General features: G+C 22.7%; 4 protein-coding genes across 4 annotated transcripts; all 4 read right to left on the bottom strand. All coding sequences in view use genetic code 6, as the record gives it.

Annotated features, from left to right (window-relative positions):
* Positions 1–1,149: 1,149 nt before the first annotated feature.
* Positions 1,150–2,514, bottom strand: TTHERM_00364290 (hypothetical protein; the record flags this gene model as incomplete). The annotated part of the gene is made up of 3 exons (XM_001007441.2): positions 2,160–2,514; positions 1,269–1,942; positions 1,150–1,206 (listed from the first exon to the last, which is right to left on the bottom strand). The coding sequence occupies exons 1-3, from the start codon at positions 2,437–2,439 to the stop codon at positions 1,150–1,152; spliced, it is 1,011 nt and encodes a 336-aa protein (XP_001007441.2). The 5' UTR covers positions 2,440–2,514.
* A 71-nt stretch (positions 2,515–2,585) lies between these two features.
* Positions 2,586–3,222, bottom strand: TTHERM_000364289 (hypothetical protein; the record flags this gene model as incomplete). The annotated part of the gene is made up of 2 exons (XM_012795467.1): positions 2,586–2,738; positions 2,839–3,222. 2 exons carry the CDS (start codon positions 3,220–3,222, stop codon positions 2,586–2,588), a joined length of 537 nt encoding a protein of 178 aa, XP_012650921.1.
* A 3,171-nt stretch (positions 3,223–6,393) lies between these two features.
* TTHERM_000364288 (transmembrane protein, putative) lies at positions 6,394–7,581 on the bottom strand (the record flags this gene model as incomplete). The annotated part of the gene is made up of 2 exons (XM_012795466.1): positions 6,394–6,653; positions 6,717–7,581. 2 exons carry the CDS (start codon positions 7,579–7,581, stop codon positions 6,394–6,396), a joined length of 1,125 nt encoding a protein of 374 aa, XP_012650920.1.
* A 307-nt stretch (positions 7,582–7,888) lies between these two features.
* On the bottom strand, positions 7,889–14,450 carry TTHERM_00364260 (hypothetical protein; the record flags this gene model as incomplete). The annotated part of the gene is made up of 6 exons (XM_001007438.2): positions 7,889–7,930; positions 8,005–9,389; positions 10,059–10,185; positions 10,861–12,041; positions 12,257–14,299; positions 14,363–14,450. The coding sequence occupies 6 exons, from the start codon at positions 14,448–14,450 to the stop codon at positions 7,889–7,891; spliced, it is 4,866 nt and encodes a 1,621-aa protein (XP_001007438.2).
* Between the last annotated feature and the right edge of the window lie 2,258 nt (positions 14,451–16,708).

Here is a 16,708-nt window from a genome sequence, read left to right as displayed (position 1 = left end):
AATAGAGAAAATGTGTTGTTTTATAGTTAAAGGTTGTTTTAAGTACCAGTTTGTGGAGAAAATATATATTATGAGTTAGAGATCTAATTTTAAGAAATAAATTAAATTACATTCATAAATTATTGGTTATTTATTTCTAAAAAGATTAAGTTTACCCAGTTAGCTTAATTTTAAGTTGTTAATCCTTATATTTAATTGACGGCAGTTTGTTTTGGAACTACATTTGATATCTGTTGTTTTACTTATTACACATCATTATTAGTCAATACAATAGAGCACTCAGACAGGGTTTAATCTTAATTATAAATAGATAGGCTATAATTATCTTCAAAAACTCCTCCTTAATGTAATCCATATATTTTTAAAAATTTATTAGATTAGTTATAAATATAACCCAACAACTTTGGATAATTGAATTATTTTTATGATATTAAACTATTCTGATTATTACTAAGCAAAAAAAGTTCGTATTTTAATGAAAAGAAAATAATTATAATATTATTTTCAATAATCTAGAAGTTTGTAATAAAATCAACTAGAAAGTGTTTCTAAATGATTGTTAGTAATTTAATCTTTTGTTAGAGGCTGTATATGTTCAACTGGAATCTGCAAGAAGTTATCACAAATTATCCTTATATTAAAGTAATTTTATTTCCATAGTTGTTTGTTAATGCTAGGTAATCTTCTTGTTTATTGGTTTAATAGTTCCAAACATAGACTTTTTTTTATCCATCAAAGAAAAATATGTATCTAGAGAACACCAGGTCTACCAAAAAATCTACTAGCTGTATTGAACTATCTTCATTAACTAAATTTATTAGATTTATTTTAGAAATTATTTTTTTTGCAACAAAATCAATTTGCATTAAAATCCCTCCATTAGAGATAAAAAAAGCTTGCAGCAATGGTTTTTTTGATTCATCTACAATAATAGTAATTATAGAAGTATTAAAACTAGCATCAGTAACTGGATAGTAAAATAAACTTTAATCACTTAAGTTATATTACAAAACCTAACCATCGCTTAATCCTAAGAAGATTAAATCTTAATTATTATTTGATTAGAAATAAGTTACTAATACTGAAGATTATAACTAAAAAATTCTAATTATTAAACCAGTTTTTATGTCACAATGAATTACTTTTTTATCAAGAGTTAGATAGACATTAGAAAGGATGAATTTGTTAAATTGTATTTCTTAGATACTAAAAATATTAGAAATTTATTGATTATCTTTTGAGTATTAATATTACTAGTAAAATAATACTGCATTTTTTTAAGCTATAATTAATATATCAGATTACTAATTATACATGATATCAACAATTTATGAACCCTCCAAAACTGTTTCGTAACTTATGTGGAATTTTGAGTATCTAAAAATTGTATTATCAGCATTAAAAATCAAAAAATCTAAGAGTTGAGAATTCATTGGTATAGGTGCAAATAAATTAGCTGGTTCATTCAATTAAGCTTCATATTAATCCCCTGCTGTACTATAATTTATTTAGTAAACTGCTCTAGTACTATAAACTATGAGGTTATTGGTAACTTTATCAAAAGTAAAGCTAACTAATTATTCGCTTCTATCAATTATTTCAGTTATTTTGTAATTACTTTAAACAGAATTTACTGCATTAGGATGCATAACATATAAGTTTCCTTAAGTATCAAGGTATAAAAGTGTTGTTGTACTTGGATCAAAATACATTTACACAACATATCCCAACTGATTTTAAGCAAAAGGTCCATTCATTTTTGCTGTGTTTTAAAGTGTCTAAGCATCATAAATATATATTTAAGCAAACTAGTACTAGTTAGCATATAATATTATTTGCTGTAAATAATCCACATAAATATAATTTATTATATTTAATCCTGAAGGTCCTGAAATGAAATCTTATCTAAGTTACAAAGTATCTCTGTAAATAAAGTAAATAACTAGGTTTTAAAGTTAATTTATAAATATTTTGAATTTTTAGATTATTTTATATAATAGAAACTATGAATTCTAAAATTAAATTAAATTGAATTTTTTAAATTCTTTCATTAGTTATAATTCAATTTTCAAAATTTTATAATTAAAAATTTAAAAGATAATATTTTTACAATCATTTTTATTTAAATAAAAAGAATAATTAATTTAATAAAATTTTACATTATTATGATGAAAATAGTAAGAATCCTTGTTAGATACTGCAAGAAGTAAATTGAGTTTTTAGTGAATAAGTTTTATTAAAAATCCCATTGAAATTATAAATTGATATTATGCTAGAAAATAAGAAAATATTCTAATATTACTAGTCAATAAATATTTAAAATTAACTGGTAAATCCATTTACCTAGACGATTTAGATTTAAGAATTATCTTGAGAAGTTTTATTCATAATTACAAACGAATTTAAAGAAACGCTGCATACTATTAAATCATTTGCCATTTGGCATTGAAGAAATTAAACTGCTGTTAAGTTTAATTGAAAATATGAATTCAAAACTTTGAAAGAAGTATCAAGCTTTGAAAAACTTGAACCATAGATATAGAAAACATTTTAGATGGAATCATATAGCCACCCATTTATTTAACTCATGTTACTGAAGTAGTATTTTTAGGAAGAAGCGGACTCGTAGTTTATTAAAAGAACTTATTTCTAATTCCAGCAAATAACACTAAGTGTTCCTTATACTAAGCTAATTTATGAAAAAGATTGACCTGTAGGTATTGTTGGAGTTAATTCTTCTATAAAATCATTTGTAAATAAATTAAAGGAAGTAATTTTTTTAGCAGTTCTAACAAAATAAACTCCAAGATAAGCGCTTTAAATAATTTCTATAATTACGTCACTGGCATCAGATGTAGATAACATATTCTTTGTTGATATTTCTGTATATCTATATTGGTTGAGTTTAGCAATATAAATTAAACCTGATTAAGAACCATATATGCATAAAAGAGTTGAGGAACCAGACTCAATATTATTTAATGGATATGTTGCATAGTCACCAGCAAGATAATCGTGTCCTGATATGTATGTGATGTTTCTTTTAGGATCAATTTCATATTCTTTAAGAAGACTAAAAAAATTTAAATTAAACTCAAATTTAAAATGATAAAAAGCATTTCCTTTTCCATTTATTTTTTTAAAAGGTTATTCGATTGATGGTTTAATTGAAGCTGAATTTACTAGGAATTGTTGATTACTATTTTTTAAAATGAAAATCATGTCATACAAACCACTTAAAATATCTATTCCTGAAATAAAGTAAGCATTGTTATCATTTAAAACTCTTTTTAATTATAAAATACTTTTAACCTTCAGATTAAAGGATGAGCAGGTTTGCAAAAGAGAAATGTTATAAAAACTTAAATTGGATAGAGAGTCAAATATTGCTATCTCTTCAATTACATAGCTATTAAGTATATTACTTTAATCTGAACTGAATTATTTAAAGAAGTTAATTAACTAGATATTGCTTGTTTGCAATAGAGAGTAAACTAAAGAAGCGGATTAATCTGTTAAATTTAATTGATAGACGAAAATGGCTTATATTTTTTGAGTGATAAGTTTCAAGTCGTTATTAAGTGCTATATTTAGATTGTTACTAGAAAAATCATTTGAACATTAAACGAATATGCTTATAAATTCTGTTGATAAAATTTATATGCAATTATTATAATTGATTGCCAGCTTATCATAATTTGATGTGATTTAAATAATATTAGTTAAATTATTTAAAGAAGTGTTTACTATCTATTGAGAGGGGTCAATTAAAAGAACCTATGAACCAGTCAGTGCTATTATTTTATTATTGTAAAATCTATCCATTTGCATACAAGCTTGATTGTTAAAGTTTTTTCGCTATATCAACTGAATTCTTGTTGGACGAGAAGTATCGTAAAAGATAAAATCCCCATTTTAGTGGCAAGAAGTTAGAATGGGTGGAGAAAAAATTTAGATTAATTAATTTACTTGACTTATAGGAGTGGGGAAAGGTAAATTATAATTTTTTATTATTTTTTTATTTAAAGAAAGTGGATTAACTAAGTCTTTAGCAATTATCTGAATTGAGGATTTAGAAAAAAAAGCAATTTCAAAAAGCATCTAAGATTCAAATGTTTAATTTTATTGTAAAATAGGCATTTTTTTTAAAGATTAAAAAGGAAAATTTAGAGAAAGTGTTTATTTCAATTAATCATACGTCTCAAGACTATAATTATAGTTATACATCTATAGTGTTTGGTTTACTATAATAAAAAGCTGATTACTTAATCCAGAAAAATTTCCAACTTCAAAATCAATTATTTTATCTTAGCTGTTAATGTCAAGCTATATAGCGAATTATGTCCTATCCATCCATTTATAATTCACGAGGGAATTTTGATTTAAAATTATTAAGCGAAAATCATTTTACACCAACCCAGGAACTATTAACTTAACTTTTTGAATTTAAGATAGCTAGATGACAGTTGAGCAACTTTTATTAGTTACATTAACGATTGCAATCTAATCGCTTAAGACTGAAAAAAATACATCCATAAAAGGAGTCTAAAGGACAGAGAGAAAATTTACTTGTTATTTAAAATTGCAAATAAATGATTATGCAAAATTTAATTAATTTTCCTCATACTAAAAACTCAATTAATAAACAATTAAATTGGTAGAGTTTCCCATAAACATAAAGTCATTTGTAATTTGAATAAATTTTTGATTACATATTACTTGAATGGGATTGGTAACAAATGATTGTTATTAGCTAATATCATAAATAATTTAAAACATTGCAATCTAATTAGTTAAATTATAGATCATTATAAATTAATTTTTATTCCAAAGGCTAACAAGCGTCTGTTAATTAATTAAAATCTACTGAGATGTAAAAATCTGATTTCTACTCTCATTTATGATGTCCCAAATTTCAATTGACTATGATTATTTCAAAGCTATAATATTTCCATTTATGTTTAATATTTACAGATCATCCTAAAGATAACTCAAATTTTTAATCAAAAACATTCCGTTTTTATCATATATCGAAAGATAGCCTAACTAAAGAGAAACATAGTAGAGTTATTAATAGATAAAGAAATCAATAGGAATGCCTAAATTTTATAAGTTATTGCTCGTTGCATAGGAAGAGGAGCACTGAATCAGTTATTGGCATGTATTCGACTAAGTATTTCTATAAAATAACGGTTGGCAAATAGACTAGCAACTTCCTATTGAATCATTTTGGTAAGTGATGTCTTTCTAAAAGTAGAGATTAGGAAGGCAGCTTTAATATATGCATATTTTGTTGGATTTATCGAACTAGTATCCTTCAAAACATTAATTGCAAGATGAAACTCCGCTATACTAATCTTAATAGCATTCCTTACAGCCAGTGATACATTCTGAAAACCCTTTTATTACTTAAATAATGAAAATAAATAAGTAGAACTTCCCCATATTTTTATTCTTTCCTTTTTAAATTGCTTTTAATTTTCTATTATTTTTGATTTATTTATTCATAAGAATGCATGAATTTAAGTTTAAACTAAAGATAATTTATAAGATGCTTGCTCTTTATAAAAAACAAATTAAAAAACCTTTATCATTTTAATTAAATTTCGCTCTAATAAAAATTTCTTATTTAAATACAGATTATTTGATGATAAATATACATTCAAGGCATTTCACTCTCAAAAATTTTATTCCAAATAATTTTTTTAACATACAAAATAATTAAAAAAAAAACATTGATTATTTCAAAAAATGTTATTTATTGATTAAATTAATTATTGTATTATTATGTAAAATAATAATTTTTTTTTTACTTCTACAATCATGTAAAAAGGATTTTATGGGTCTCAGAGTAGGCTTCAAAGATGGCGGGGGGTGCCATTAATTAATGAGGATTTAGAGTATTTAATTTTAAGAATAATGTTAAATGACTTAATATAAACTCATAAATTTTAAATAAAAATATAAATATTTCAAATAATTTAAACAAGAAGTATATTTATTTATTTTTTTTTAACAAGAATAATTCAGAATATTTCTATCAATATTTGATTAAATATTAATATTTCAAATATTAGTTTCTAATTTTTGATTTAATTGTTAATTTACTAAAATAGAATAAAGTAGAAAGAAAAAAATGAATGAAATAAAACTTTAGAAAATATATATGGATAGAGTTTTTACAAAAATATTATAAATTCTGATTTTAATTTAATCAAATTTTTAGTAAAGCAAATATTTAGAAAATTTGCTTTTAACTCATGCAATTCCTAAAAGTTTTATTTATTTATTTATTTATTTATTTATTTATAATATTTGATTTTACTGTTTAATATACAATTAAGAAAGCTAAATATAAAATATAAGCATGAATAAAAAAAATTAGTAAATCACTCATGAAATATCAGACAAGTCAAGTACCTCTATTTTTTTTGATTTTTATTTACTAATATCTTTTGTTTACTAAAAAGTATTTAATCTAGTTTAGTATATTGAATTCGATAAGATATTCAAAGGATTTACTGTTTATTATGGGCGCTTTATAAATGAGTAATTTTATGTAATCTAACTAATGAATGGACTTCCTCCTATTAAACTTTTATCCTCCAGTGTTTGAGTATTTTCTAAGCCTACAATTTTTTTAGCTACATATGCTTTATAGTATATAAACAAAATTCAAATAAATCTATAAAAATAATAAAAAAATAAATTATTACATTTTTTTTTCTAAGTAATTCGACTCAATTCTTTTTTGGACATATTTAATTGAGAGATATTTGAATACAATTCAGGTTTCAATTTTGTGATCACAGCTAAATTTCTATAAATGAGTCTCCAAAGATAGAATGTTCTAAAAGAGATATTATTCTATAAGCTTTCATAGCATTTTTTAGGAAGTATTTTTGTAATCAACATCATCAAAAACATTCCTAATTTAGAACTTTTGCTCTTGATTTTTAACAGCAAAATAGAAAAGAAGCAGTAAGAAAAGAATGAATAATCTATTATAAATTAGATCATATTAGCAAATAATATAGATTTATTATCACCATCTAATTTGAGTCCTGATAAAAATAATTTTATAACTATTAATAAGTAACATAATATTTCGCTTTTTTAGAGAGTTTTTGAAAAAAATGGATTCGTTTACTAAACTACTTTAAGATATAAGCCAATTATTATTAATGAGCCAACTAATGAAGTAATTTAATAATATGGTTAGATAATAGTGTAAATGTAGATAAGTAATATTTTAAGGTAAGTTCTAATAAATTCCCAATAATAGTACTCTCTTTAAAACTCTTCGTAGTAGTATCCATATTTATACTTTATTGTGCATTCATTTAGCTTATTTTTATTTTTTTTAATATTATATAATACTAATAATGGTAAGAATGTTCTAAATAATAGAATAGTTATAGAAAATGGATAATTAAATTTTAAGGTATCAGCATCATAGCATTTAATTCTAAGATCATATGGATTATAAAGTTAATTACCTATTTTTGTGCAGGTTAGAGATTTTGTAAAATATTATATTTATCCAACTTAAAAGAAAATAAAATGCGTGTGAAAGATCATAAAATAATGGTAGGATTTTATTTTACTGTAGGTAAAGTATTATAACCATAAAAGAATAATAAAATCTACGATAATAATCATTTAAGGAATAAGAAATTGAAATACTTCTTAAACGATTACTTAGCCAAATTATTCAATTAATTTAGTATGTAATATACAATTTACTCCTAATGATAATTATCTATTTGTTTGACCTACAAAATTATTCAAAAAGCTTAAATAAACTGGAATAAATTATGAGTTTGGAAACAAAATAGAAGACAGCTAGTAGAAATTGATGATAATCTTAATTTGAAATCCAGAATAATCATTGATTGAATTTTTGTAGATTGGTAAAATTTTCAAAATTCTTAAATAGTAACATGTTTAAGTAAATTTAAACTGCATTAAGAAAACTTACATGCTGAAAAAAAAGTAAAATACCATTATGCTAAACTTTAAGGTAAGGAAAGCATACTAAAAATAGATTCCTGCACATTACTCACAGAAACCTTTCATGATTGCTTCTTAATAACGAGCTCCTTACCAAATTTCTCCTGTTATATCACATTACTAACAGAGAGGGCCTATGTAACCAACAGAGCAATAATTTATACTATTAGGATCTTCCCCCTTACACGAACCAATTTAAGGATCACAAGATAGTATTTGATCAGTAAAATTATTTGACCTCCAGTAGCCATTTTTAAGATTAATAGAGGCTCCTTAACAACTAGAAGCAGAAGGTGGGCACGTATTACATTCATTTTTTATTAAATTACTTTAATCTAATTACTATTTAAATAAAACTTGAGGGTCAATTAGTGAGTATGTTTATTCTTAGCAGTATTTACATATCATAATATCATTTGTAACAGATTAGATTATTTCTCCTAATTAACATTATCTGAAGTAAATAGAAAGTAATACAGGATATGATTCTTCAGATTTAGTATAAATGCTAGAACTTATAACAAATAGTTAATTTGATTAGAGTTGTGCTAAAATTTGCAAACTTGTTAACTCAAAAGCTTAGCTAGTACTATTGTATTAGTTGTAATCTAATATCCTTTATCCAATTAATTAACTAAGCTGTACATCTAAGTTATTAATACTGATATAAATATCTTTCAATTCTTACTATATATCACTTGGATATAATTCACCAAGGAGCTTTTCTTAAGAAAATGAAAGGGAACGATTATAGTTATCTAAAACAAAAATTCTTAAAATAAGCTAGCCTCCGCTCTAAAAATCTTTTATATGAGCATATCTTGAAAATTAAGATTAATATGCTTAAGGAATAAAATTTGTACTTTCTTAAAAGTTAAATTAATACATATTTTATTTGCTTTAACCTTATACATTCTATAATTAAAGCTATTAAGGGTAAGTAGTTGAATCGTTTCCATATATTTCTGCTTCATTTTAGAAAATATTTTTTTAAAAAGGAAAATTTTTAGGAAATTTAAAATTCATAGAGCTACTTTGAATGATTCTTAATCCACCTCCTATCAAGGCCTTGTTCTTACTTACTTTTGAATTTGAATCAAAAATAATTTAGCAATTACCAATATCTGCAAAGTAAAAAGCTCCGCCACTGCTTGTAGCAGAATTTCCAATAAATTAAGAGTTAATAAAACTAACTGACTACAAGATTCCTAAAAAAAAGAGTGCTCCACCATTCTATGCTTAGTTAAAAGAAAAATTTGAGCTTTATATTGAGATTGTTTATTATTGGCTTAGTTAGAAGCTTCCTGAATTGTTTTTATAATTTATTTGGTATAATACAATAAAAGTATTTTGAATCATTATAAGATGTTAATTTTCTATTTTATTTGAAGTAAAATTTAATTAATTTAATTAGACTTAGTCATTATAAAACGTGGTAAGTTTATTATTAAGAAAATATTGGTTTAAATAGTAAATAATTGATATTTATTGATTTTATAAAAATTATGAATTTGAAAGAGAAACAAACTAACATCCAAAAAAATTAAAAACAGAATTATTTTCTAAAGATTCTGTTTATGCCAATTATCTTCTCTTGTTTGCTTATTAATTTTCATTTGTATTTAACAAAATTTTGGAGTTTTAGATTGTAACATTTTAAATTTATGTAAAAGAAAAAAAGCTTGTTATATTTATATTCAATTTGACATTTATTCCATCTATAAAAATATTATCTATTTGCTTAAAATCAAAGAGAATATTTTGGGTCTTTTAAAGGAAACTATTTTATGAGATGTCCAAGTCATAAATAATAATTTTCGATACGTTTTAGAAACTAAACAAAGTGGAAGATTAATTCTAATTTATTGATTAATTGCACAGTTTTAATTAAGATAATTTTATTGATTATAAAATTATTTGTTAAATATTAGCAATCTAGATGTTTACATTATCTATGCATTAATTAACTATGCTTATATTTTACCAAGTAACATACTGAGTATTTTAATTAAGAGTAATTTAAATTGCTTAATTATTATTGTTACTGAAAACAAAATTATAGTTAAATATTTAAAGAATTTGCTATTTTAATATAGAAAATGTGTTGTTTTATAATTGAAGATCGTTTTAAGTACCAGTTTGCGGAGAAAATATGAATTAGGAGTTAGAGATCTAATTTTAAGAAATAAATTAAATTACATTCATAAATTATTGGTTATTTATTTCTAAAAAAATTAAGTTTGTCCAGTTAACTTAGTTTTAAGTAGTTAATCCTTATATTTGATTCACAACAGTTTATTTTGGAACTACATTCAATATCTGTTGTTTTACTTGTTACACATCATTATTCAATATTATAGAGCACTCAGATTGAGTTTAATTCTAATTATAAATAGATAGACTATAATTGTCTTCAAAAACTCCTCCTTAATGTAATCCATAAATTTTTAAAAATTTATTAGATTAGTTATAAATATAACCCAGCAACTTTGGATAATTGAATTATTTTTATGATATTAAACTATTCTAATTATTTTTAAGTAAAATAATTTCATATTTTAGTTAAAAGAAAATAATAATAATATTATTGTCAATAATCTAGAAGTTTGTAATAATATCAGCTCGAAAGTTTCTCTAAATTAATGTTAGTAATTTAATCTTTTTTTAGATGCTGTATATGTTCAACTGGAATCTGCAAGAAGTTATCACAAATTATCCTTATATTAAAGTAATTTTATTTCCATGGTTGTTTGTTAATGCTAGGTAATCTTCTTGTTTATTGGTTTAATAGTTCCAAACATAAACTTTTTTTTATCCATCAAAGAAAAATATGTATCTAGAGAATACCAGGTCTACCAAAAAATCTACTAGTTGTATTTCACTTTCTTCATTGACTAAATTAATTAGATTTATTTTAGAAATTATTTTATTTATAACAAAATCAACTTGTATTAAAATCCCTCCATTAGAGACAAAAAAAGCTTGCTGCTATGGTTTTTTTGATTCATCTAAAATAATATTTATTATAGAAGTATTAAAACTAGCATCAGAAACTGGATAGTAAAATACACTTTAATCACTTAAGTTATATTACAAAACTTAACCATCACTGAGACCAAAGAAAATTAAATCTTAATTTTTATTAGATTAGAATTAAGTTACTAATACTGAAGATTATAACTAAAAAGTTCTAATTATTAAACCAGTCTTTAGGTCACAATGAATTACTTTTTTATCGAGAGTTAGATAGACATTAGAAAGGATGAATTTATTGAATTATATTTCTTAGATACTAAAAATATTAGAAATTTATTGATTGTCTTTTGAATATTAGTATTACTAGTAAAATAATACTGCATTTTTTTAAGCTATAACTAATATATCAGATTAACAATTATACATGATATCAACAATTTATGAACCCTCCAAAACTGTTTCGTAACTTATGTGGAATTTTGAGTATCTAAAAATTGTATTATCAGTATTAAAAATCAAAAAATCTAAGAGTTGAGAATTCAATGGTATAGTTGAAAATAAATTAGCTGGTTCGTTCAATTAAGCTTCATATTAATTCCCTGCTGTACTATAATTTATTTAGTAAACTGCACTAGTACTATACACAATGAGATTATTGGTAACTTTATCAAAAGAAAAGCTAACTAATTATTCGTTTCTATCAATTATTTCAGTTATTTTGTAATTATTTTAAATAGAATTACTTTAATAAGGGAACATAACATATAAGTTACCTTAAGTATCAAGGTATAATAGTGTTGTTGAAAATGGATCAAAATACATCTACACAACATAACCTATCTGATTTTAAGCAAAGGATCCATTTATTTTTGCAATGTTTTAAAGAGTCTAAGAATCATAAATATAGATCTAAGCAAATAAGTACTAGTTAGCATATAATATTATTTGCTGTAAGTAGTCTACATAAATATAATTTATTATATTTAATCCTGAAGGTCCTGAAATGAAATTTTATCTAAGTTACAAAGTATCTCTGTAAATAAAGTAAATAACTAGGTTTTAAAATTAATTTATTAAATATTTAAAATTTTAAAAATATTTTACATAATATAAATTGTGAATTCTAAAATTAAATATTATTTTTTTAAAATAATTTATTTTTTTTAAATATTTTTTAATTTTCAAAATTTTATAATTAAAACTTTAAAGATTATATTTTTACTATCATTTTTATTTAAATAAAAAGAATAATCTTTTAATAATTTACATTATTATGATGAAAATAGTAAGAATCCTTGTTAGATACTGCATGAAGTAAGTTGAGTTTTTAGCGAATAAGTTGTATTAAAAACTCCATTAAAATTATAAATTGATATTATGCTAGAAAATAAGAAAATATTCTGATATTACTCATCTAGAAATATTTAAAATTAACTAGTAAACCCATTTACTTAAACTATTTAGATTTAAGAATTATCTAGAGAAGTTTTATTCATAATTACAAATGAGTTTAAAGAAACACTACATATTATTAGATTATTTGTCATTTAGCATTAAAGAAATTAAACTTTTGTTAAATTTAATTGGAAAATTGAGTTCAAAATTTTCAAAGAAGGATCAAGCTTTGAAAAACTAGAACCATAGATATAGAAAACATTTTAGTTAGAATCATACAACCATCCATTTATTAAGCTCATATTACTGAAGTAGTATTTTTAGGAAGAAGTTTATTCGTAATTTACTAAAAGAACTTATTACTAACTCCAGCATATAACACTAAGAGTTCCTTATACTAAGCTAATTTATGAAAAAGATTGATTTGTAGGTATTGTTGGAGTTAATTCTTCTATAAAATCATTTGTAAATAAATTATAGGAGGTAATTTTTTTAATAGTCCTCACAAAATAAACTCCAAGGTAAGCGCTTTAAATAATTTCTATAATTTAGTCAGTGGCATCAGATGAAGATAACATCTACTTTGTAGAGATTTCTGTATATCTATATTGGTTGAATTTAGCGATATAAATTAAACCTGATTAAGAACCATATCTACATAAAAGAGTCGAGGAGCTAGACTCAATATTATTTAATGGATATGTTGCATAGTCACCATAAAGATAATCGTGTCCATATATGTAGGTAATGTTTCTATTAGGATCAATCTCATACTCTTTAAGAAGACTAAAAAAATTTAAATTAAACTTATATTTATAACTATAAAAAATATTTCCTTTTCCATTTATCTTTTTAAAAGGTTATTCAATAGATGGTTTAAAAGGGGCTGAATTTATAAGGAATTGCTAATTGCTATTTTTTAAAATTAAAATCATATCATACAAACCACTTAAAATATCTATTCCTGCAATAAAGTAAGCGCTGTTGTCATTTAAAACTCTTTTTACTTATAAAATACTTTTAACATTCAGATTAAAAGGTGTGCAGGTTTGCAAAAGAGAAATATTGTAAAAACTTAAATTAGATAAAGAGTCAAATAGTATTATTTCTTCAATTACATAGCTATTAAGTGTATTACTTTAATCTGAAATGAATTATTTAAAGAAATTTACGAACTATATATTACTTGTCTGTGATAGAGAGTAAACTAAAGAAGCGGATTAGTCAGTTAAATTTAATTAATAAATGAAAATAGCTTATATTTTTTGAGTGATAAGTTTCAAATCGTTATTTAGTGCTATATTTAGATTGTTACTAGAAAAATTATTTGAACATTAAACGAATATGCTTATAAATTCTGTTGAAAAAATTTATATGCAATTATTATAATTGATTGCCAGCTTATCATAATTTGATGTGATTTAAATAATATTAGTTAAATTATTTAAAGAATTGTTGACTATCTATTGAGAAGGATCAATCAAAAGAACCTATAAACTAGTCAGTGCTATTATTTTATTATTGAAAAATCTTTCCATTTGTACGCAAGCTTAATTGTTAAAGTTTTTTCTCTGTATCAACTGAATTCTCGTTGGTCTAGAAGTATCGTAAAAGATAAAATCACCATTTTAGTGGCAAGAAGTTAGAATAGGTGGAGAAAAAACTTAAATCAATTAATTTACTTAACTTATAGGAGTGGGGAATGGTAAGTTGAAATTTTCTATTATTTTTTTGTTTAAAGAAAGAGGATTAAGAATGTCTTTAGCAATTATCTGAATTGAAGATTTAGAAAAAAAAGCAATTTCAAAAAGCATCTAAGATTCAAATGTTTAATTTTATAGTAAAATAGGCATTTTCTTAACAGATTAAAAAGAAAAATTTAGGGAAATAATTTATTTCAATTAATCATGCATTTCTAAAATATAATTATAGTTATATATCTGCAATGTTTGGTTTACTATGATAAAAAGCTGATTACTTAATCCTGAAAAATTTCCAACATCAAAATCAATTATTTTATCTTAGCTGCTAATATCAAGTTTGATAGTGAATTAAGTCCCATCCATCCATTTATAATTTACAAGGGAGTTTTGTTTTAGAATGATTAAATGAAAATCATTTTACACTAAACCAGGAACTACTAACTTAACTTTTTGAATTTAAGATAGTTAGATGATAGTTGAACAACTTTTGTTTGTTAAATTAACGATTGCAATCTAATCGCTGAATACTGAAAAAAATACATCCATCAACGGAGTCTAAATGACAGAGAGAAAACTTACTTGTTAGTTAAAGTTACAAACAAAAGATTGTTCAAAATTTAATTAATTTTCATTATATTATAAATTCAATTAATAAACAATTAAATTGGTAGAATTTCCCATAAATATAAAATCATTTAAAATTTGAATAAATGTTTGATAGTATATTATTTAGATGGGATTGGAAACAAATGACTGCTATTAGCTAATATCATAAATAACTTAAAATGTTGCAATCTACTTATTTAAATTATATATCATTATAAATTAATTTTTATTCCAAAGGCTAACAAGCGTCTGTTAATTAATTAATATCTGCTGAGATGTAAAAATCTGATTTCTACTCTCATTTATGATGTCCCAAATTTCAATTGACTATGATTATTTCAAAGCTATAATATTTCCATTTATATTTAATATTTACAGATCATCCTAAAGATAACTCAAATTTTTAATCAAAAACATTCCGTTTTTATCATATATTGAAAGATAGCCTAACTAAAGAGAAACATAGTAGAGTTATTAATAGATAAAGAAATCAATAGGAATTCCTAAATTTTATAAGTTATTGCTTGTTGCATAGGAAGAGGAGCACTGAATCAGTTATTGGCATGTATTCGACTAAGTATTTCCATAAAATAATGGTTCGCAAATCGATTAACAACTTCCTATTGAATCATTTTGTTAAGTGGTGTCTTTCTAAAAGTAGAGATTAGGAAGGCAGCTTTAATATATGCATGTTTTGTTCGATTTATCTAACTAGTATCCTTCAAAACATTAATTGCAAGATGAAACTCCACTATACTAATCTTAATAACATTCTTTGCAGCCAATAATACATTATGAAAACCCTTTTATTACTTAAATAATAAAAATAAATAAGTAGATCTTCCCCATATTTTTATTCTTTCCTTTTTTAAATTGCTTTTGATTTTCTTTTATTTTTAAATTAATTTTTCACTTTAGAATGGAGGAATTTAAGTAAATAGTGAAGATAAATTAAAAATGCTATTAATAAATAAGAAATTAAAAAATCTTATCCTTTTTTAAAGAATTAACTTTCTCTCTAATTAAAATTTCTAACTTAAATACAGATTATTTGATTATAAATATTGTAAAATCATTAAAAAATCAATATTAAAGGTATTTCACTTTCAAAAATATAATTCCAAATAATTTTTAATTTCTACAATTTATATTTCAATATATAAGCACACAAAATAATTTTATGATAAAAATAAGCATTTTGATTTGATTATTTCTAAAAAAGATTATCACACTTCTAGGTTTTAATAATATTTAATTGAATCTCAATTTGAATATTATTTATTGATTAAACTAATTAAACTAAATAATATTGCTTATAATATCAATATATTTTATATACTTCTACTATTGATCTAAAAGTACAGGATAGAATGGATATTTTTAGGTTTAAACTGATTTTAGGTGAAAATCTAAATATTTTTACTAAAATTTAATAAAATAAATTAATCAGTTTGCAATGGTTTGTAAATTTAATTTTTATTTTTAAAACAAGCAACAAAATTTTAAAACTAGATCTACAATTCTTTATTGAACCAAAATTTCTAATACATAAATCAATACCTGGTTCCTTTAACTAAGAGATAAAATATTGAATTTAATTTACTAAAATCAAAGAGTGTAAATAAAGCAGTGAAATCTATGGCTGGTTAATTAATGATTGAAGACACTACTAAAAAAATGATTATCAAAATATACCTTTATTGATAAATATATATTTTTCATGAAATTTAATTAAGAATTCTTTGTAATTATAATAATAAAGTATTTTTCAATAAATTGGAAACTTATTGCATTTATAACTAAAACTTAAGCATACATTTTTTAAATACTTCATTAATTTATATTTAATTCTCCTTCTATCAATTTGTATTTACTTCTATGACCCATCTTTTTGCTTTAAATTAATATTAAAACCAAGAAAATGAATAAAAAAAGACAATAAATTATTTCAATTATATAGCTGTCCTAAGTTTTAAAATATTTATTTAAAAATGATTATATGACAGTCTAAATTT

The sequence above is a fragment of the Tetrahymena thermophila genome (genome assembly GCF_000189635.1).
Source record: "Tetrahymena thermophila SB210 genomic scaffold scf_8254813, whole genome shotgun sequence".
Lineage (NCBI taxonomy): Eukaryota > Ciliophora > Oligohymenophorea > Hymenostomatida > Tetrahymenidae > Tetrahymena > Tetrahymena thermophila.
Note: the sequence above shows the minus strand (reverse complement) of the source record. Positions and strands in the feature narration are given on the sequence as shown.